Raw genomic sequence first — 22,974 nt, forward strand, 5'->3', positions numbered from 1 at the left:
GGATGGATGGATGGATGGATGGATGGATGGATGGATGGATGGATGGATGGATGGATGGATGGATGGATGGGGGATCCTCCTGCTTTTCCACAACCAGCGCAAAGCTCCCTCTCCTCTCCCGCCCCGGGTTCGTGCTGTCTGACGCCGGGGTGCGGAGGGGCCGGAGGTGCTGAGCCGCTCCTCTTGTTCTCCGCAGCCGCGGCCGCTGAGGTGCAGCTCCAGCCCGAGGTGGTGGTGCCGCGCTGGGCAGCCCCGGGTGGCTCCGGCAGCCCCAAGGTAGGTCGCGCCCAGCGCTTGGTTTCTGCTTTGTTTGCAGCCCTACCTTTCCGGGGCAGGGGGGATGTCGCGGGTAGCACAGCACCTGGCGATGCGCGTTTCGGGTTTGTGAAGCTGCGAGGATGAGCCAGGAGCTGCCACAGCTCCTCCAGATCGCAGGAAAGGCTGTGTGAGCTGGCTGGCACTTCTGGGAACTGCTTTCACCCTGCCCTCCGCCATGCCTTAAAGCCTCGGTCTGTAGCTACCTGATCGATGTCTGTGAAAGGGGAGCGGGGCCATGCAATCAGTGGCATTTAGGGATAGAAGAATCTGCTGTAGGAGAAGATAAGCCCAGAAAGCCACCTGTGTCCTGGGCTGCATCAAAATAACTGTGACCAGCAGGTCAAGGGACAGGATTCTGACCCTCTACTCTGGTCAGGTGAGACCCCACCTGCAGTGCTGTGTCTGGGATCCCCAGCACAGGAAGGACATAGACCTGTTGGAGCCAGGCCAGGGTTGGGCAGTGAAGATGCTCCAAGAACTGGAACACCTCTCCTATGAAGACAGACTCAGAGAGTTGGGGTTGTTCGTCCTGGAGAAGTCTCTGCAAAGACCTTGTCACACCTTTCAGCACCTGAAAGAGCTGCAAGAGAGCTGGAAAGGGACATTTTACAAGGGTATGGAGTGACAGAACAAGGGAGAATGGCTTTAAACTGAAAAAGGACAGGTTTAAATTAGATATTTGGAAGAAATTTTTGACTGTGAGGGTGGCGAGGCCCTGGCACAGGTTGCCCAGAGAAGCTGTGGATGCACTGTCCCTGGATGTGTGCAAGGCCAGGTTGGATGGGGCTTGGAGCCATCTTTCCTAGTGGAAGGTGTTCCAGCCCAATGGCATGGGGATGGAACAAGATGATCTTTAGGGTCCCTTCCAACCCAAACCATTCTCTGGTTCTGGGAATCCCAGCTGTGAGGGTGCTTTGCGAGGTAAGAAAAGCCAGCCAGCAGCTCAGGTGGGTTTAGCTGTGTCTCTGTTAATACACATCTCACCCCTGCTGCTGTTACATGGATGAATGAAGTGATGTGTCAATCGTCTCCAGACTCTGACAATCACTGAGGTCCTGACAACATCAAACACAAAACACAGTTCAGCCTTCCCAGGCTTTGTGTTGTTGCAATCAAGAAGTAATTGCAGTTGTGTGATTAAGTAAAAAAGGGAACTCCAGAGTATGTTTTTTACATTGTGAACCAAAAAAAGGGAAGCTACAGCATTATGGAGACATGCCATTTTTCTTGAATGTAGTGGTGTTATTTGGGAATTTATTAATGGGTCTTTTCCATATGATGAGACTTTCTAAAAGTTATTATTGTGTCCTCTTACACACAAAAAACTCTACAATGACTCTCTCGTGATCTTAATTCTTTTTAAAATGCCCTTGCAATGCTGCCTGCAAGTTTTGGTTCTGTTATTGATAGTGATGCAAATACATCTGGAGAGCATTTCCCCTTATACAAATTTGCTGGGTCTCAGGGGTCACACTTGGTTTGTTTCAGGCAAGTTCCTGTTGGCTCTGAAATGAGTGTTAGCAAAGCTTATATACAGCTGGGATATTTCATTTACACAGCAATTGACGGACTCTGAGGCAGTGGGATTACTGAAGGAGAAGGGAGGGAGACATTAGTAGTAATGATATTTGCACAACCTTTGTGAAGAGACTTTTGTGGTGATGGAGACCCTCAGCTATGGGTGAGGCAACCTCCAGTGCTGTCATGTTAGTGAGTGAAACAGACCTAGCCTGAGATGAACTGAGCACCTGTGACTCGGTAAATGGAACTGTGCCTCTTGCAATTATCCTTTCTTGTATATCCTAAATGTATTAACTTGTTTTGCATCATCTGCGTGGGCCTGATGCCACATCCTGGAAACTGAAGGGAGGATGAGCAAAACCCAGAATATGAGCAGGGAGCTGATGAAAAGAGATATTTGTATTTGATGAAATGGCAAGTGAGCATATCTCTGGGCTGACAGAACACCCCATTCAGCCAGCCTTGCCTTCTTTCACTTTCAGTGTTCTGTTCTGCTAAGTCTCCTCCAACACTGATTTAGAAAACTCCATGGCTTAATAATTTCACCAGCCCTCATGATTTTTTTTTTCTTCCAGCTGAAAAAAGTGCATTGTTATATTAATATGAGTTATTTATCTTCTGGGGAATTTGTTCATCCAGTTTCTTTACCAGAAAACATTCAGACTTGGAAATCCCAAGCTGACTTTACGCAGTGGTTCTACTTTGAGGGAGGTAAAACTGCAGACCTCAGAGCCTCTTCCAGTTGCTCCTCTCAAAATCTTAGTCTGTGCTTTAAGTCTCTGGAATGATTTGGGTTTTTTAAATGTTGGGGTTAGTGTATACATTTGCCCTTGCACTAAGAAACTGGGGTGGATTCTGTTCAAACCAGCAGGCCTTGGGGAGGCAGCTGTCCTCTGTCCTGCTGTGGAGCTGCAGGCACGTTGCAAACCAGGGCTGTGGCGTGTGCTTGAACACACTAGAAAGCTGCTGTCATGGTTTCCTGGGACTAAAACAACAACAGCTGTGAAATACTGTCTGTGCAGTGGCTGGAGTCTGAAGGCATCCAAGGGTCCCCGTTGCCTGCCTTTTACTGGCACTTTCTGCGAGTAAAGGAACGATGTGAAAATCTCTGGAAGAGGCGCGATTCCTCGCATCCTGAAATAGGCTCCTAAAAATGTCTTTCTGCTGTGACAACAAAGGAAGCTTTGGTTAACTAGCTCAGATATTTGACTCTTCAGCCTCTGGGGCAAGCTGGGATGTCCTATGATATGGTGCTGAGCACAGTCTACAGGAGAGGGGGGTGCAGGGAGCCCTTCCCATCCAACCTCCAAGCACTCCAGCACCAGGATTTGCTGCCTCATCTGAGCACATTATTCTCCTGAGACACCAGGAGGTGTCTCTAGCTCAGGTGCAGCATCCCAGCAGATGCCTGTACCGCTTCCTGGCTCTGCATAGCTGTGCTGTGGGATGCAGCAGCGTGCCTGGAGCTGGGAGCCACCGTGGCACATCCCTTCCCTTCCCCATCACTCCAGGTCTGAAGTAGGAGGAAGGCAAGGGGTGCTTTAAGGTCAGCTGCAATTCCCAGGGGAGCAGTTTGTATTTGTGGGTGTGTTCATAACTATGATGTGTGAGTAACAGGCAGCCTCTCTCTTGCACACAGCATCCACTCCGAGCTGAAGTTACAGTAAAGGCAGAAGGCCAGGAGCTCGTCTTGGAACTGGAGAAAAATAGGTAAGTGTGCTTGTGCCTCACACTGTGATCCCACTTAAATTATGAATAAGGATTACAGTGAGATCAACAGGAAAACCTCCACTGACTTCAACAGGGTTTTGATAAAGACAGGATGAGGAAGTCCTTCTCTGGATTTCAAGGTTATTCTGAGTCCCCTCAGATGTTAATCATCCAAGCAGCACACTATAGCAGAGCTTTGTCAGCAAAAAACCAGATGGTGACCTGGCCCTCAGTGTGTAAACTTACTTTTGCATCATAATTCTTCCTACATTAACTGGAAAATGTTGCTGATATGGAACTCCCTATTTACCAAATGGCTCAGTGCTTTAGTCAGTGTGACTCTAATGAGGATTTCATTTGCTGTGATCCAAAGAGGTCCTGCTCTGCTTCCTAGGAGAAATTATCTGACAGTTTCAATTCCATTAGTGCCCTTCATGCTAAACTCGACTGAAAAATTGGTTTTGCATTAAGTGAAATGCAGCCTCCTCTCAGGCATGTGAGAGCAATGCTGTGTGCTGTCGCAGGGTGTGACGTAGATTGAATTCAGAAGCTGCAGGAGATTAAGGTAGGGAGAAGGATTCTGGTCTGGAGGCCACTCCAGAGCCCCTCTGCCCTGTGAGTACTTTAGTTTCCAGTGGTGGAATAGCAGCTGGGAATTTAGCTGCAAGAAGCTCGTCTTTGCTCAGCAGTCCACTTGCACTGTTAGTGTTTATTTTTAAATGGGTATGAAAAATCATCTATGGAAATACAACCAGATGTCTTCTAGAATCTGTAGGAATAATAACCTGGGACTAATGACCTTGGTTATATTTTGAATGTATTTTATGGACATCCCAACCACAGAGATTGGGGACTCAGCTTTCCTCCTGAAAGAGTGAAGTGTCAGAAGATCTTATTAGTTTTGATGGCAGGGCATAAACCTAAATGATATTCAGGGTGTTTTGGGGGAAAACCAGATTTTTTTTTGTCACTGTCTGCAGTAAAGCCTGGAATGTGATGGCTGATAGAAGGCATGTACCTCCCACGAGGTGTTCTCTGTAAAAAGCCACGAAAGCTGCTGAGAGTTCCAGTGCTGCAAAAACTGAATGCTTTTCATGGGCAGTCATGCACCTGTGTAGAACTAAACAGAAACAGCTCTAAATTCTGTGTGTTTGAGCAGGTTTCAGCAGGGAAAATAAGACCAGGCACCATAAGCACTGCTAAGTCAGTCCTGTCTGGAGAAATTGCTGCTGCTGATGACAGTGGTACCATGCCAGGTCTGAGCTGAGCCGGGAGGCAGCACAGCCACTGATGCTGCTGGGAGTCTCCTTCCAGGACTGTCAGGTCTTGCTGATTCTGCAGTTGCTATGCAAAAGTGAATGTTTCTGGCACAGCTGAAGCTGGCCAGAGAAAGGATCCTTGCTGGGTTGATGCATTTGTGCTCCAAGCACCATGATGTAAGCTCCAGGTGCCTCGCAGGAGCAGTGCTGTGCTATTTCCAGCACAGAAAAACCCATTGCTGGTGTTAGTAAACAGAGTTATAATAATAGAAGGTTTCTATTGTGTTTGTTTCCTGAAATGCATTTTCATTCATTGAGATGTATACACACAGGCTTGGAAATGGGTGCACACACTTCCACTGCAGGATGGATCTCCTTTACTGGTGCTGATGAAACACAGCACCTGGTTCGGAGATTTTTAATTTTTGTTTTCTGTGGAAAATGCAGGTGATTCACAGAGAGCAGTGCTTCATGTGGGAGTCTTGCCCGGCCTCAAGTCCTTGCTCAAGAAAGGTGATGGTACAACCCCCAAAATGCAATTAGTGGAAAGGTTCCACTTTTCAGAGACTTGTGAAAGTGCTGAAGTAGTTTTGGCACTTAAATTAGGAATTAAAAGAGGAATGATGAAGGCCCTGGGAGCCCTGTGTATTTATCAGCATCCACAGAGCACTTTTTAGAGTGCTCTTTTAGAAGAGGCAAACCTCTTCTCCTTGTTGAAGAGAGAGGCAGAGCCCAGCCTGGCCCCTCACATTCCCAGCCTGGCATTGCTCCACAGCACCCAAGAGCTTATCACTGCTCTTGCTTATCTTACAGGGGAGGCTGAGGTTCTGGCTGAGGTTTGGGCTCCTGAGTAGCTGCAGCATCCAGGACTTCTTCTGTTGCCCGAGCAGCAGGAGAGAAAGGGAAGTCTCCCGAGTGGGAAGTGTCCCTTCAAAGCTGTCCAAAGCCTGTAAGCTCCAGGTTTTGGATTCACATGAAAGTGGGTGTAAGAGAACTGCAACTTCAGGGAAGGTACTTGAGGCTTTTTAAATTCAAATAAGCCTCAAAGTACTGGGTCATTTAATTGCTCCAATTTAGAGGAGCCTTTGGGAACCAGCTTTGCTGCTGAGGTTGGTGCTGTGCTCCCCCTCTGTCCCTGGGCTCAGCGCAGGGATGTGAGTGCACTCGCCTGGCCCACGTTTTACTCTTGTATCCACATCCCAGACTCCCATCGTTCAAGGAAAGCATGAAATGATTGGCATAATTTGGGTTTGGTTGGGATATGATTTATCCAAAACTAGAGAGCAGATGTGCCGGGCCTCTGAAACTGCTTCAGGTGATGGTCTTGGTGGATTAGGCAGCCTCATCACACATTCCCCACTCTCTTTATGGAGAGACAACTGATAAAATTGCTTTGAAAAGTGGGGAAGTGTTATGATCTGTACTTTGTTAGGGATGCACTAGCTTTGGAAGAAACACTCCAGTTTCAATATGTGGAAGAAATGTACACACCATTCAATTTCATATTCCATGTGAAAAGGACATTGTGTTCATCCACAGAGGTGAAACACAGAATTTATTGCATATCTTGCTTCAGAGCTGGGCCCAACCCCGTGTTTTGTAATAAGCTCATCACACATCTGCATTTGGGCTTCATATATTTGTGAATACAGTTATTGCATTAGCAGTTAACATAATATTGCATTATTTCCTGTTCAGAAGTTTGATAAGAAGTCAGAAGCATGCTGGAGTTTCAAGCAGAGTTCATGACACATTAACATTTCAGAATAATGATAAATATATCCCTCAAACGATTCAGGCTTGTTTTAAACGACTCAAAACCATGTCCTGCAGCTGTGGGATTGGAAAGCTCAAAGCTGCACAAACAACAAATATATGGAGAGTTGCCTATAAAGCAGCTTTAAATTTGGCTGGGGCTTAGGAGCGGAAGAATCTGAGTTGCAAACCTTGGATGAAAAGTGACTTTTTTTTAAAAGGCATTTGCATTTGTTAATAAAAAGCAGCTTTGAGCCAAGCAGGGTGAGGCTGAGAGCCTCTCAATGTGTGTGGCAGCACTGCCTGGTGTGAGTCTCTTCTTAGTGGAGAGCTCCCATTTCCACAGCAGAAACCTGCATGGAATTTGTCTTCTCACCTCAGTGAAGGAAAGGGAGCAAAAAGACCTCTCCTCTCCTCTCCTCTCCTCTCCTCTCCTCTCCTCTCCTCTCCTCTCCTCTCCTCTCCTCTCCTCTCCTCTCCTCTCCTCTCCTCTCCTCTCCTCTCCTCTCAGCTGCCAAGGGTAGTGGAGGCTGCTCCAGGGGGTGTCCCTGGGACAGCCTGGGGCTGTTTGTTTCGGCTCCTTATTCTGGCCACTGCAGTGGGTGGCAGAGCCCCAGGGGAGATGTGCAGCAGCTGGCTGAGGACACAGCAAAGGAGGTCCAGAGCTCATGTGGTCTGACCTGTGGAGCCATCAGAAAGTTGTTTTCAGGCCACTCTGACAGGGAGCAGTATCACTGGGTAGGTGACAGGCAGTCCTGCCCTGCCTGGTGCTCTCAGTGGTGCAGTAAAAGATCTGTGTGTCACTTGTATTTCAGTGTTTCCTGCTTTTGCACATTTCCAGGACCTCTCCTACCAACTGAGTGAGGAAGTTGCTGCCTGTTTCTGAGCAGGAAGGATATATGAGATTATTCCACTGATGGGCTACACATCATCAGTGTCTAATGGGCTTCCTTCATGGGCAGGGGTTAAGGGTCATGCAAAGGAGGGAAACTGAGTTTATCCTGCTCTACTGTCTCTTGGAATCATCAGAAAAACAGGGGTGGGACCTGGAAAGCCACAGCTGCTTTTCAGCCTCCTGATTCCCTTGGGATATTCAGTGATTCCTCTGTGTGGGGCAGAGAGGAAGAGACCAGGAAATGAAGCCTTTTAAATCCTCTGTGCACTGACTCATTATTTTATTTCCTTTTTCCTCCCTGGGCAACCTTTGTGGTTCCTATTGGTAAGCCAAGGGTCTATGTGACAGATCTCGCTTGGGTAACATAATTTACACAGTGAATGTCACGGATGGTGTTGGTGGGAGAAGGGGATGGAGAGTCTTTAGTCTGTGATGCTTTCCCAGGCCTTACAAATGGCTTGTTTGGTTCCACCTCAATAGATGGGAAGCCACTTTTTCCTTCCAAACTGCTGTGTTTACACAATAAATATGTTCTTAGCAAAAGCTCTAGAGGAAGGGAGCTTAAGAGCTCCAGGACTCATCTGGATGGAACTCACCAAGAAAAAAAAATTGGATTTCATTGGTTTTATGAAGTGCCAGGTTTTGACTGCAATATTCCAGAGGCTTGAAATCTCCCATTTCCCACTAGTGGTGGATATGGAAAGCAGGCCTGCCTGCTTGTGTTGTCATGAGTCATGTGTTGGTGGTGTTCAAGATGGGGCCACTTCAGGTTTTGATAATAAATTCTGGCTTTAGGGAATATTTAAGTGACTGAGAGGCAAGAGTTCACATTCCCCTTCTTACCCTACTTGGATCCTGTTGAGAGGCAATGGAGTGGGACCACAAATTGTAGATGGAAATCTGATGTCTCAGGTTTCTTGGGAAAATCAATTCCCTCCACCCCCAGATGCTGGCAGCCTGGCTGGACAGATTTATTGTGATTTGAGGAAAGGGACAGGGAAAGACATGTAAGAGTCTGCAGGCTTCACTTTTCTTGGTCCCATGACTGAAAAATCAATGTCAATGTTTCTCGTGAGAGCTTCATGGACGATTTGGCTTTTGTTTTTTGGGAGGAAATAAAAACCATGTCCATCTCCTAGATACTGCTGTTTGTTTCTAAATTGGAAGCTGTCCATCTAGACTAGCCCCTCTGTAAAATGAATCCAAGCAAGGCTGCTGATGGGACCAAATTATTAAAAGTCCTTCTTGCTCTAATTAGCAAGAGTGTCAGGATGCTGCTGGGGCACTCTGGGTGCCTGTGGGTGATCCCAGGCTGGTGCAACTGAATGTGTTCATGGCAGTCCCCTGGGATGGAGGGACCTGAGCTCCTCTTAGACTTGTGCTAGCAAGTGATGTTTTACAGGCAAAACTGTTCCTATTATCAGGAAAATAGGGGTGAGGTTCTGTAGAGCAGCTGGGAAATGTGCACTCCCCCAAGAGGACATAGTCATGCAGGGTCCCAACTTTCCTTCTGCTGTTTTTGGGAGTGTTTGGGTGTGCTGTGCATCCCCTCTTCCCCCAGCTGCTTCTCTGCTCCTCAGCAGTGGCCAGAAGAACTGAAATCCACATCCTTTCCCCATCCCCAAGTGCCACAGGGGCAGCTGCCTGCCGAGAGAGCTGGGTTTGCACCGTGCCTTCAGCCTGCCTCTCCTGTTGAGAGCCATCTCAGTTCATGAGTGAGGTATGTGACCTCCCTGGCACGGCATCCCAGCAGAGCCAGGCTGCTCTGTGCTGTCAGCTCTGCATGCAGGGCCCTTCCAGGGAGCAGAACAGGAAGGAGGGCTTTGTGTCAAACAATGATATCATTGACAGGCTGGAGCAGGACCAGGACTGCTCCACGACAGCCATCAGCAGGAACCGGCTCAGGCCATCTGTACATTATGGCACCGAGCCACTCTCCCTTCGTTTGGCTTCCTCACTTGTATTTAACCCGGCTCCCAAGGCTTTCTGGGGAACAAATCCTACCAAGAGCAGGCTATTCCACCCTGAGCTTGGAGGCTGAGCTGGATCTTGGGGAATGACTGACCTTGCTGAAAGCTGGTCCCTGTTGAAAAGGTGTGAGGCCTCTCTAGAACATCCCAAGTGCTCGTGTGCAGCTTTCCCTGGCCTCAAACCGGCTGCAGCTGCTATTGAGCTTTAGCAAAGGAGGGTACTCCCATCCCAAACCAGCTTTTTCTCTGACTTCATCAATTCTTCATGCTGATAACTCCTCTAATGAGACGCTCTGTGCTGCCTTTTAGGAAGATGATGTGTGCTAGCGATCTGCCAGCTGCCTGACTGGATCTCAGAAGCCTTTGAGTGATGTTATTTTGCATCCAGACTTTTGCAGCTTCAGTGTGAGGTGCTGGAGAAGTGGTCACTGAGGCATGTAATGTAACTGAGAAGAAAGAATCACATTGTGCTGCTTTTTCCAGATTTTCCTTCTCCAGCACAGAGGTGAACTCTGTGTTCCTCTGGAAATGGTGATGTACTTCTATCAGTGCTTTGCAGGGCTGAGCTCCCCTGGAATCAGCTGTTTAGCCAGGCAGGGATGTTGTCCTGAAATGATGGCAGATAAGGTTTTGGGGTATGGGTGTCTCTCTGCTGTTTATCCAGCAACTGGTACACATGGAAAAGAGAGTCAAGACTGGCTGACAACTCTGGTGCACTCTTGGTGGCAAGGTTTGTTTGCTGTTTATTTACAGTTTGGTGGAAAGCTTGGTGCTTGCTAAAGAAGTGAGTTGGGCTGGGAATGAAATTTTACAGGCTCAAAATAAGACACCAAGGGTGTTGCAAGACGTCCTTTTTTATTTCCTCTTTCCTCACTGCCCACCACACCCTGTGCAATCCCCTGTGAGAGCCCTTTCTGGCAGCGCTGCAAGAGCCCCAGGGCCCCCCTGCATTAAGGCTGGGTACTGTCTTCAAAATAGGACTGTTTCATGCTCAGAGCAAGAAACTGGACTTTTCTTAGGGACCCTGTGGTGTAGAGTAAGAGTCAACTGGTGGAGAGACGCTTGGCAGTTGTAACATGGAGATGCCACAGGCTCTCAGCTCAGCAGCTGTGTAAGTGTCCCTAAAAATTCAGACAGAGCTCCTTAATCCACTCTAGAAGGGGCTGTAGCCTGAGTGTGCAAGTAGGAAGGGACATGCACACCCCCTGTGCTGTGTGGCCTCATCCTGTGCCCTGGAACCTGGGCTCTGGTGCTCAGCACCGGGGCTGGGCAGGAGTCACAGCTCTGAGGAGCCTCATGGGCGATGCTGAAGGGGAGATCAAGTGGCTATTCATAGCTAATGCTTTCCAAGAATAAAGGAGCGGGAGGAAAACACAAGCGTGCTTGTTTGGGAATGAAACAAGCAGGCTGTGCGAAGCCTCAGCTACTGGAAACCCACGGGCTGGTGCCCGGTTTAACAGCACAGGGCAGATCACACTGCTTTACTGTCTGCCCTGACACAGACCAGATACCTGCCAGAGCATTGCTCAAGGCAATTTCCTGCGAGTTGATGCAATCTGTTGATTAAATATTTGTTTCTTGCACCCTTGCTGAGCAAGATGCTGCAGTCAGGGAGATGAAGGGAATTATGTTCTGTGGGATGTTGCTTATCTTGGGTTTACAGACCTGGGACAGCTGAACACAGCAACCTTGCCTTCGGGTCGCTGACAGCATTTAGTGATAAAAACACATCAGAAAGAGACAAAATGAGCTTTTCTGGGCTATGCTGAACTTTAAAAGTGGAGATAAAAGCTGCTGTTTTCCTGACATCAGATGCTATCAAATGCAACAGTGGCACAGTTGTTTGTGGTTAAGCTGTGGGTACTTGTTCAGCTGTCTGAGCCTTTGGATGCCAGGTGGGTGAAGCACTTTCAAACACTGATAAAAGGTTTCGTTTCATGTTGTTTTGATGTAATTTAATTAGATATCACAGGCACCCAGTCCCTTTTTTAAACAGAGATGCTTTCAAGGTTGGTAAGATCTGACTGCCAGGTACCAAAAGCCAAGGCAGATGGAAAAATCTTTGTGTTTGCTTGTGATACAGCTTTTTTCATCCAGCTTAAAGAAATCAGGCAAAGAATAGAAGGAAACATTTTTTTTCTTTCTTTCTAGCAGTTTAGTTCTAAAACCTGGTGCATGACATGCTTTAAACAGGGATGCAAAGGGATCGAGCTGCAGCTGCATCTGACAACACACTGCCCAGGATGTGTGTGGCCTCCTCATGGATGGCAACTGTGGCACTTTGGTGGCCTGACAGCGCTGTGGGGTTGCTGCAGGATTGTGTTTCATCACTAGGGTATGTTCTGTGATCCTTCTCCAAATTTTTGCAAGTCGAACTCTTGTTTTTAAAAACTGCTTTAAGCCTACATTATATGGCTGCTGAGATGGACACAGGATATGACCTTCTTGGTTTGGCCTGGATTTTGACTTGCTGTACTTTTTTACATCACTGTTTAGCAAATGCAGATGTTTAAAAAGAAGGAGAAGGCTGTTTCCTCTGGAACAAAATCAAAATGCTTTCTATTCAGTGCACAGGAGCTCCTTTTATAGACTTTTGGTCTGATCCTGGGTTGAAGACAGGGAGAATATTGTGTACATGGGGATGACATGAACAAATTCAAATTGGGGAATCAGCATTTTCCTATAACAAAGATGTGAACCGGCTTCTGGGCAGCAGTTGAAATGCAGATGCAGATTGGTTTATGACTGTACTCAGAAATGGGCAGTGGAGACAGTCTGGGTTTGAGCTGAGGACTCACACCAGCGCCCAGATGTGTCCTGAACTGGCCTGTGCAGTGTTTGCTAGGCTGGACTTGGTGCTTTGAATCTAATCCCAGTATATCTGGGGCATAACTTGGCAACAGAAAGAAAACTGCACAGAGACTTGTACCCATTAAGGGTCAGTGATGAGGCTGGGATACGGGGTCTTTAAAAGCCCTCATGTAAAAATTGAGTTGTTCACTTGCAGCTGTTGGAATTGGATCTTGGTGCCTAATTAAACTCAGGGACAGGCTCTCTGTGATTGTTTTAATTTAATAAATGGCTTGAAAGAGCACTTAGATGGCTTGTGGGGCCCTCCCGGGAGCGGATATGCTCCAGGAGAAGTGCTCAGCTCCTGCCAGGGCAGTGGAGAGATAGATGTGGCAAGGTCAGCTGTGCTCCCACCTTCTGACCCTCTGCCATCACAGTGTGCTCTGCACAGGCAGCAGAGCCCGTGGTGATGCTCCTGCCATGGATCCCATGGCTCCTGGGCCACCAGGAGCTGCCACTGCTCCTGGAACAAGTGCCTGGCAGGAGGGGCATGCTGAGAGCAGAGTGCAGAGATAGAGCACAGCTGGTGTCCTATGAATCCCTGTCTCTCACCTGCCCTCTCGGGGTGTTGCAGTTGGTTTCACACTAAGGGTAGAAAACACTGACTGCCCCAAATCCACAACAGCGGTTCACAGCAGCAGGGATATTTACACTGACTTCAGAAAGAGCTGGATCTAGCTGGTTTTCCAGCACCCCTAAAAAAAGAACTCCAGATAAAAATAAAGGTCTTACCATCTTTATTTTTTAATTTACTTTTTTTTCACCCCCTCCACTGTGTCTGCAGAAACCTCTTTGCACCAGGCTACATCGAGACCCACTACAGCCAGACTGGCCAAGCCCAGAGCACCCCCCTGACCCACACGGTGAGTGCCAAGATCAGACTTGGAGAAGCAGGTGAACATCTTCCTACGGAGCCTTTTTATTTGAGGGCACAGATCCCTACAGCTTTAAGCTAAAGGCGAGGGAAGTCCAGCTTTCTGATCTGCAATGTTCCAGTGGGAAAGCTGCTCCATCCCCCAAAAATGGTAAAAACATCTTTCTGTTTTGCCCAAGCTCTGTTATGAGAGCCAAGGTCAGCCGCCAGCATTGCTCCCCTCTCTCTGGGTGCTGGGGAATTGTTTATTCCTCACACTGCTCACCCCTTGCTTTTAGTTTTGCCACCAGGTTCCCCATGCCGGGCACCTTCCCAGCCTTTGGGAAAAGCAGCCCCTATAAGCTCCTGTTCAGTAAAAACCCATAAATTACTGATCTCACGCAGGCTTGGCTGGCTGTGCTGCAGCAGCACAAAGATATGCATTGGTCACAAAGCAAAAATAAGAGATAAAATCCCCATGAGATCATCTTTCCTACTGCTGCCCCGGGGTGAGGGGAAGGGATGTAATGAATATGTTGGCGTTTCTGCCCCAAAGCCTCCTTGTCCCAGCCAGAGGCTGCCTTTGTCTCAGCAGCAGCCCTGAGACGGGGGCTTCCCCACTGCCCACGGTATCACCCTCTCTAGGGCTGAAGCCACATCCCTTGGGGCCTGACCCAGGGCCAGCTGCCATCGATGGGCAGCTCCTGTTACAGGCAGAAAGCTTTGGGTCGGCCCTAAAGCTGCAGCCATCCGAGTCGTTTCCTTGGGGATTCAAAGCTCTCCGTTTTTACTGGCAACAAGGAGCTGCTTGATGCTCTGGCACAGGCAGCGCATGGCAGCTGAAAGGCCAAATTTCGCTGCAGAGTCACAGAGATTTAGCGGTGATAATCAGCTGCCAAATGCAGCGGAAAGGGAACAATTACCGGAGTGCCGGCAGCGCTCGCACGGGACTCAGCGACGCCTAAAAATAGCACATGTCCCACGTCCATCCCAAATCTGCACCGCCAACCCTGCCTCCCTCTGCCTTCCAGGACCACTGCTTTTACCACGGGGTCGTGCGGGGCTGGGAGCACTCCAGCGTCACGCTCAGCACATGCCGGGGGCTGCGGTGAGTGCCTGGAGATGCGCGAATCTGGGAATGCCTCTGGGAATGCCTCTGGGAATGCCTCTGCTCCCGTGCTGCCACCCGAGCTCTGCTCCCAGCAGCCTGTGGATAGACCTGCTCTCAAAGGCACCCAGCCTGGGCATAAAAAGGGGCATGTTAGGGAAAAGGCAGAAACTGGGGAATCGTTAGTAGCCGTGGCCTCCTAAGCAGCCCTGTTCCCCTTCTGGGACGCTGTGTGCTGGCAGTGTGGACTGGGGCTATGAGTGAGTTTAACTCAAGAGTCCACTGAAGCAAAAGACTCTTGTTAGAGGCTCAGGGCTGCATCTGTCACAGACAGGGACAGGACTCACCACGTTCCAGCCCAACGCTCTGCACTAGTGCAGAAACCTTCTCCCAGTCTCTCACAGCTGGCAATTTGTGTGTGTTTTGGGGCAAAGTCTTCAAGTCTGAGCTCTCTCCTGGGTTGTCAGCCTTGTCTGCTTTCTCCCCAGGTGGTGCCAGGGCTGTGTGTGTGAAACCTTTACTTTGAGAGTAATGGGGTCTTTGGCTGGAAAAGGGGGTCTGTATCCTCAGCCAGGACTAAATGAAGCAGTTTGTGGTGACCAAGGAGCTGCATTCATTTACACCAGCTCAGAGTTTGTTTCCAAAACATCACACGGGCTTTATTGACATTAGTGGTCATCTGCTCTGGAGCCTGATGGGACTGGCTCCAGCCAGGAAACAGCCCCTGCCAAAGCAAACCTGAGACATCTTAGTGAGTGTAGCCAAAGGGCCCAGTGAGATAAACAGGACAGTGCAGCCACCTGTAGCTTGCAATAAATACTCCAAAAGCAAAAGCAGTCGCAGGTGTGCCATGCTTCTGCCAGCCTGTGTTTTCCTAGGCCCTGCCTTCCAACTCCAGAGGGACAGAGATGTTCAGTGTGCCTGTGCAGAGCCTTCCTGCACCCCTGAGCCATCACTGTCTGCTGGCAACTCCTTGTTACCTTTTCTAACTGCTGGGGAGGCACAGGAGATGAGCACACGTGGCTGTTCTCACTCTGAGCCTGCATGGCATGGGTGGTGCCCATCAAGCCACACATCTTCTAGAGGGCATCACACACGGATTTCCAGCTCTGCTGCCTGTAAGATGCTCATTGAGAAAACCAGGACCATCTGGTTATGTGCATGACCCAGAGAGAACTCTGTTTTTCCTGTTGACAAACAAAGTCTTCACATTTTTCAGGTCCGTTCTGTTAAAGGCACATTTCTTCTATCGGTTGAAAAGCTTACATTGCCCCTAAAAGAAAAGCATGTTAAACTTCTCAAGTTGCAGCACATGCTCCAATAGCCCCTCAATGTCTGAGGCCCACTGAATGGATTTTAATATATGGAAGCTCAGGGATTTCCCCCTCTGAACTCAAAATATCCCCACCCTTTTTATTAATGAACTGACTGGCCTGGTAAGGATAAGTGTCTTGCCAGAGTCAGATGGGAGCTCAGCAGCAGCAGAAGGATTTGTCTCCAGTTGCTGTGTTAGTAATTAACTTTCCCTTTTATTGCTTCCCGTTTCAACAGAGGACTCATCGTATTGAGCAGCAATTCCAGCTATGTCTTGGAGCCAGCTCCCAACAGCCCAGACCAGCACTTGATTTACAGGGTGGACAACCTGAGGTTGAAGAGAGGAGCCTGTGCCTACCAGGGCACTGGGGATGCAGCTGAAGATTGGCTCAGGGACTTTACAACTGGGATGAAAGCACCAGGCCAGAGGGTGAGCGGGGCTCAGCCTGGGTCTGTGCATGATGCTCCAAATATCCCACCTGTTCCCAGCCCTGCTGTTCTCTAGGAGCACAGCTCAGAAAGTGAAATAAAGGAGAATATTTAAGGGGGTTTGTAACAAGCTGATTGTGAAATAGTGGCTCCAGCAGAGAAATAAATGAGTGTTGGGGACTGTGGTGGGCTGTAGCTGTTCCTACATTCGATATAGGAACAAAAGGTGAGTGGAGGACAGGCATGTGGGCACTTGCTGTAGCTATACTGACCTTGGTTGCTCTAAATCAATCACATTTGGAGGTCCCTGTGTGTGATGGGGTGGGGTGAATGGCCAGTGAGAAACAAACTGGGAAAAATGGCCTGTAAAAATGTTTTGTGAAGAGTTTCTTGGGGAATATTGGGGGAATAACCCAATAACCTGTGTGGCTGCTGCTGCAGGTGAAACGGGACACTCTGCAGGCCACGAAGTACGTGGAGCTCCTGCTCGTGGCTGATTATGCTGAGGTAAGAAATGGGATTGTATTCATACCTGCAGAGCACTGGGCACAGAGCATCTCACCTGCAGCATCTCCTGGGGCAGGGAGAGCTGTGTCTTGGTCTCTTGTCCTGGCAGCCACTGTTGGCCAAGGGAGAGATACAGGTTGTGATTTGGGTGAGGGCTGAAGGTAGCAAGGTAGCAGTGTTCAGTCCTAATTATGGCTGGGAGAGTCTGCCTTCAGAACAGGGAAATTTGGGGGTTTCCAGGAGTGATGTGCTTCTAACTGCAGTACACTTAATCTCTAGAGAAGATAACTGTGATTATGCTCTGCTCTGAGCTGGTAGCAGATATATAAATAGACATTTTTAAGTCTCCAGATCACAGAATAGGTCTGGAAGAAGCTGACTGAAGCCAGCAATCCCTCCCCCATCCCCAGCCTGGACAGCAGGCCAGACACACTGACAGTGCAAACCACACAGTGTTTTACTGATTGTTTAATCTCCAGCACAGACGGGAGCCAGGCTGGTCCTATCCATGATTTACAACTTGAAACTCCAGTAGGGAAAACCACATAGTGCTCTGGGCTATAATTTATTCTGAACAAAACTAAAGAGGCAGAACCTATTTTGGTTTCTCTGTTAGGCAGCAGGACACCAGGGATACTGAGATACACATAATACCCAGGAACTGCCATATGTTGTTCACCGTTTGATCAGACAAACTGGGACAGAGCCTCACGGTGCTGTTGTTAACTGCCCTTTCTTTGCTCTGTCCCTCATTAGAAGAAAAGCCCCAGGTTTTGTCATCTGTTAAACAAAAATCTGAACATTTTGCCACTTTAACCCTTTGAACCAACCAGTTTGCTAAAATTAACTCATTCATTGCCAGATGGTTTAAATAGGCAAATTGGTTGGATGAGTGAGATGTGATGAGAGCTCCAGCAGCCTTGACCTCAGACATGAAGTCCTGTTATCACACATTTTACCTGGCACATTTGCCAGTTCTTTGCCAGCCCCTGGCTCTGGGGGCACCGATAAGTTTGGGTTGCTCCACTGTGCCACCACTTGAATAGCATCACTGCCATGGGGTGCCAGGGATGAATTCTGAATATACACGTACAGGTGGGCTTCTAATCAGATGTGCAGTGCAGGGAGACTTCACTTCATAATACCCTTCTTATTTCCAGAATAATGTGGCTTGTTTTAACACATTTCAGCTCTTTGTAGTTGCCTTTGTGCTGCCTGACATGTTCATTTTGTTCAGTTTCAGAAACATCGCTTCAGCATCGAAGCAACAAAGCTTAAATTAGTGGAGGCTGCTAATTACGTAGATAAGGTGAGATTGGGGGTGTGTGGAAGGACGAAAGCAAGGCCCAGATCATGAAATATGAGAATTAGTTGGGCCAGAGGAAGGCTGGCTTTTTGGGGGAGAGAATAATGTTTTGGCAGTTCTCCCCAGTGAGTTGAGGAGAGCACCTGCCAAACAATTGTGTTGTTGCAAATCCAGAACAGGGTGGGGGGATCTCCATTCCTTGCTTTGGAGCCAGCACGAGCATCTTGTGTTTTACTACATCTCTGTAAAAACTGTAACCTAAGTAATGCTCTTTGAGAAGGGACTGAGGTATTCACTTGAAAAGGTAGAAAACCTGGGGAGTGGAGCTGGAAGGAGCCGTCTGAAGTCATCCCTGCAGTGGTACCTAGTGCTGCTGAAGTAAAAGTTCCTGCTTTTCAGATCTACTCCCTTTCTGCTCCCCTTGAACTCCTTCCACCACTCCCTTCACCCTGCTACCTATGAATGCTTCTGTTTGTACTTGACATGGGCAGAAGGTTACTCCCTTACTGTTTTCAGGAATTTTAACATAACAGAAGATGAAACATGATGTCAGTCTCCAGTCTTTGTTTCTCTAGATTATGTCTTTCTCATTTTCAAAAATGAAAGTTCAACGTCTCTATTTCAGCTGAGTTTAGGTTTGTGGTGGTTGCACACTTCTGTCTGCAGGGCTCAGCACCAAGCTGAAATGCATTTCCAGAGGGAGCATCTGCTCTGGACACGTGGATCTCTAGTAGCAATTAGCAGGATATATGCAAGATTTAAAACACAGTAAAATAACTTCATGGTGCTTATTTTATCATCTCTTTTCTTTTCTGTACCTTAGTTTTACAGGGCCTTAAATATCCGGATTGCCTTGGTGGGGCTGGAGATCTGGAATTACGGGAATAAATGTGATGTAACAGAGAATCCCTACTCCACCCTCAAGTCCTTTCTGGCCTGGAGTAGCAAAGAGAGGCTGCACAGAAAACATGATAATGCCCAACTAATCACGTAAGCTCATTCCTCCTGTTTCTGGCAAGTGGCTTGGGTGGGTGGGAAATCAGTTTGTACCATGATGTCCTTCCGAGATTCAAAGTGGCTTTGTGGAAAGCATTCATTCCTAACCCATCCCACTGACACACAGAGCCCTGGTGCTGGGACCCAGCTGGGGATGGCCTGTGGCTGGTGGCCCACTGATCTCGTCAGGGCCAGTAGCCTGGCTGGCAATGCAGATGGCATTGGAAGAAAAATTTGCAGCAGTTCTCAGATCCCCTTACCTCTTCCATGGAAACTCATCCACCAGGATGAGTAGGAGGACCTGTAGGACTGAAATGCAGAGATACTATGCCTTTTCCCTTGTTTTCTTTGGTTGGGTTTTTTTTTCCCCTTAACATTACTGTATTTCCTCTCCACCTGGTCATGTCCTGAGCACAATTTCCAGGGCTCCCATTTCAGAGATGCTGTCAGGGTGGTGTAGCATTCCAGCTCAGAGGCAGGAGCAGAGCATGGCTGCACCTCAGAGGTGTTGCCTACTACTCTCTTAAGTCCCTGAATCCCAAGCTGGCAAATATCAGGCTTATGGTAAATTAAGTATTCACAAACAAAACTCAACCAAGGATCCAGATATAGTCTTTTCTGTGCTTGTTGCAAAGCTCAGCAGGAGCACTTTTTGGAACCAAGCCATTATAAGAAATAGGATTGTCTGGCTGGCCCATAAAGCAGAGCAGCAGTCCAAGATAAACAGACCTTAAGGCTTTGTAGCTCTGCTATGATGTCCTGTGCTGGAAGATATTATAAAGGCAATGTGTCCCCCTGACACTGTGTAAGACGCTGTGCACTGCAGGGTGCATTTCTCTGCCTGCCTTCCCGAGTGCCTCAGTGCCATTTCATGCTCTTTCTGGGTTGATTTTAGGGGTGTGCCCTTCAAAGGTACCACGGTAGGCTTGGCTCCCGTGATGGCCATGTGCTCTGATTTCCAGTCAGGAGGAGTAAACATGGTAAGTAATTGCCAGTACCTAATATAAAGTTTCTTGCCAGCAGTGAATACCTAGGATAGAGGCGTCCTAAAGCCCAGGAAGAAAATACTTCCTGTGAAGTTCTCCACTCACCTGCTTATAGGCAGGAATGCCTTCATAGATGTTTTCTACATGTACTAATGAGAAATGCCACTCACCCCATTGACTCAGAGGCGCACAGGTAAAATGCTGACGTGCCTCTTTGACCTTGCACAGGATCACTCTGATAATGCCATTGGTGTTGCTGCTACCATTGCTCACGAGATGGGACACAACTTTGGCATGAATCACGATTCTGCTGGCTGCTGTACCACCCCTGCAGCAGATGGGGGCTGCATCATGGCTTCTGCAACTGGGTGAGTTCCTCTTGCATGGGCTCAGGGAGGAATGCGAAGTGCTTTGTTACAAGAGCCTTGGTGGAGTAAGAACCAGAAATGTAGAGTGAAAGTGGGTTCGTTGCTGCCTGCTGGAGTCAGTGTTTATAGAGAAAATATTGCTGGACAAACCCTGGGGCATGGAGCAGTAGCAATTTCCTAATTCCCAAGGAACTGATTCTTGCCTGAGACTGGCTCTAGGTAATTTAGAAGTGGAGCTCTGAACTATCTGGCAAGAGGAAAATTCTCCTGTTCCCTTTTCTAAAAAATACTGCTTGGTTTCTGAGAGCCTGTGTTTAACAGGAAAGAAGTCTTTGAGAGAAAGGGGAAGCAAGAGTGGCTCTAGAAGCCCATAGGAATTAAAAATCTCATTTTGGATGAGGAAACATAACAATTTCTACAATTCAGTCACGAAATATGCCAGATGAATGCCTTCACTTAAAGCCACATTCACCATTTTCTCCAGCCTTCCTCTGTTTGAACAGATTTTTTTCTTTCATAGACATCTTCTTTTATATGCATCATTTCCTCCAAGGAAAGCCATTTGGGTGAGAAATGAAAGCATAGTGGCATGCAAGTAGAGCACACAACATCCACACACATGCACAGCCACACATGGAGTGCACAGGCATTGTAGCAACAGAAATTAATAATTCATGTCACAAAAAATATTCACATTCTTCAAAATGAGGTGGTAGATAGGAAAAATTAAACATTATTTTTAGCAGGTAGGCTCACAGGCTGAGTGCTGGACTCTTAGGCTTGTTTAAGCAGTTAGGAATAAGCCACAGCTCCAATATTGAGGAGGTAAGGAGAGCCATGCTTGTCAGCAACTACAGTCAAATGTAACTCAACATATTTTGGTTCTATAAAGTTTATTTTGTAAGGCAATTATATTACTAAACAACCTTGCAGTGCAGTCTCACCTTGTCTTCAAGGGTAATGCAGGCACAGGAAATCACAATCTGGTTTAGCACATCTCCAGGGATTTCAGGGAGAGACCTGTGTCCTTTGGCACTTGTCAGGATTTGCATGTGCTCCTTTTTGTTTCTCTAAACCATTGCCCAGATCTGTATTCCTGTTTTTCTACCCTGTCTATATTCAGGCACCCATTCCCCAAGGTGTTCAACCAGTGCAACAGACAAGAGCTGGAGAAGTATCTGCAGTCTGGTGGAGGGATGTGTCTCTCCAATATGCCAGATACCAAAAGAATGTATGGTGGAGGGAAATGTGGAAATGGCTACTTGGAAGAGGGGGAGGAGTGTGACTGTGGAGAGGTGGAGGTAACAATTGTTCAGGTCCAACTATTTGGGGTGTAGTGGGACACAGTGTTTTTATTATGTGTTTTGCAAATACAGTTATGTGATCTGTAATCAGCTTTTCGTTGTGCAGGAGACAAAAATATCTTCCCTGTATGTAAATGTAAATCAAGGTTCTAAAATATTACATCTGACTTCACAGCGTGTAGCACAATCCATCCCAGAACTCAGGGATGGTGTGGCCCAGGGCTGAACAGAGGTGATTTAAACTTCCTTTAAGAAGGAGATGAAAAAGTGATTTTAGGTCACAGAATCACAGATCCATTTAGGTTGGAAAAGACCTCCAAGAGTGAGTCCAACCTGTGTCCCATCACCAGCTTGCCAACCAGCCCAGAGCACTCAGTGCCATGTCCAGATGTTTCTTGACCACCTCCAGAGATGAGGACTCCACCACCTCCCTGGGCAGCCTATCCCATGCTTAACAACCCTTCAGTGAAGAAATTCTTCCTGATAGCCAGGAAGAATTTTTCCAAATGTTGCAGTTTCATATAAAAGTTCACTTTACAAGGATGGGGCTTCTCTTAGCGCTGCATCTCACTTCTCCATATCCATCCTTTGACTCATTAAAAAAATGGAGCTGGGACCAGCAGCCCAGACTCTCTGGATGTGATGAGCACAACCAGTTGTATCCCATCAGTCCATCAGAGGCTGGATGTGCAGTGCTGGAATTCAGCTCGTGCTGGGTACCATGAGCATAACGTGGAAGGGGGGGTGTTACTTTGTGTGTGATCCATCGTGTGTGGGAACAGATCAGGGCCAGCCTCAGATCTGCCCTCTGAGCTCTGCTGCATCTCTTTGTCTTCCAGGAGTGCAGGAACCCCTGCTGTGACCCCAGGACCTGCTCCCTGAAACCTGGTGCTGAATGTGCCCATGGCAGCTGCTGCCATCAGTGCAAGGTGGGACCTCCGGGTTTTCCTAAGAGGAGAGGGAATAAATGGGGTGGAAGTGTGAGGATAAAACTGGTGGGGGAAGGGGAGAAAACACAGCCAAATGTTTAACTCCTCACCTGGCTTGATTTTTTTAGGTGCAACAGCTATGAGTATAATCAAACTAGTGGGGTCCTTTCTTCTGGCTGATTAATTTGACTCCTGTGATAGCTTAAAATGAGCTGTGAATGTTGCTGGAATGAAGTGGTGCTGCCTCTCTTAAACACTGAGGGATGGGAAGAATCAGAGCTGATATTTCTCTCCATTGGCTCCACAAGAAATCTAGACAGAGCTCTTGGAGCAAACACTTCCTCCAGGGACTAGGCTGGATGCTGTGTTTGCTCTGAACCCTCTTTTCTGTGGTGCAGCTGAATTCCTTTAGCTCAGGTGTTTGCTGAAGAACTGCTGGCAAAGAGTATGATTTTGAATCTCAGCTTTCCTTATAGCAACTGGTTAATATGTGTTTCTGATTTTGGAGCCAATGATCTCAAATTTGCCAACAAATTAACTCAAAAACAAACATAGGCAAACGTTTCTCTTAAGCTCATCTTTATGTTTGCACATTG

The 22,974-nt window shown here is 47.7% G+C and overlaps 1 protein-coding gene across 1 annotated transcript in view; it reads left to right on the forward strand.

Annotated features, from left to right (window-relative positions):
- The window catches only part of LOC121658134 (disintegrin and metalloproteinase domain-containing protein 19-like), a 32,631-nt gene that overhangs the window by 266 nt on the left and 9,391 nt on the right, over positions 1-22,974 (forward strand). The window contains exons 2-13 of the mRNA XM_042014646.1: positions 197-276; positions 3,479-3,549; positions 13,063-13,141; positions 14,163-14,239; positions 15,791-15,983; positions 16,424-16,489; positions 17,727-17,798; positions 18,619-18,785; positions 19,687-19,771; positions 20,006-20,145; positions 21,269-21,446; positions 22,289-22,378. Of these exons, the coding sequence (XP_041870580.1) occupies positions 197-276; positions 3,479-3,549; positions 13,063-13,141; positions 14,163-14,239; positions 15,791-15,983; positions 16,424-16,489; positions 17,727-17,798; positions 18,619-18,785; positions 19,687-19,771; positions 20,006-20,145; positions 21,269-21,446; positions 22,289-22,378 (1,298 nt within the window). The remainder of the gene's footprint in view (positions 1-196; positions 277-3,478; positions 3,550-13,062; positions 13,142-14,162; positions 14,240-15,790; positions 15,984-16,423; positions 16,490-17,726; positions 17,799-18,618; positions 18,786-19,686; positions 19,772-20,005; positions 20,146-21,268; positions 21,447-22,288; positions 22,379-22,974) is intronic.

This window comes from Corvus kubaryi, unplaced genomic scaffold, assembly GCF_017639235.1.
Source record: "Corvus kubaryi isolate FWS band 111438036 unplaced genomic scaffold, C.kubaryi_AGA036_p1.0 split2-37374, whole genome shotgun sequence".
NCBI classification, from domain to species: domain Eukaryota; kingdom Metazoa; phylum Chordata; class Aves; order Passeriformes; family Corvidae; genus Corvus; species Corvus kubaryi.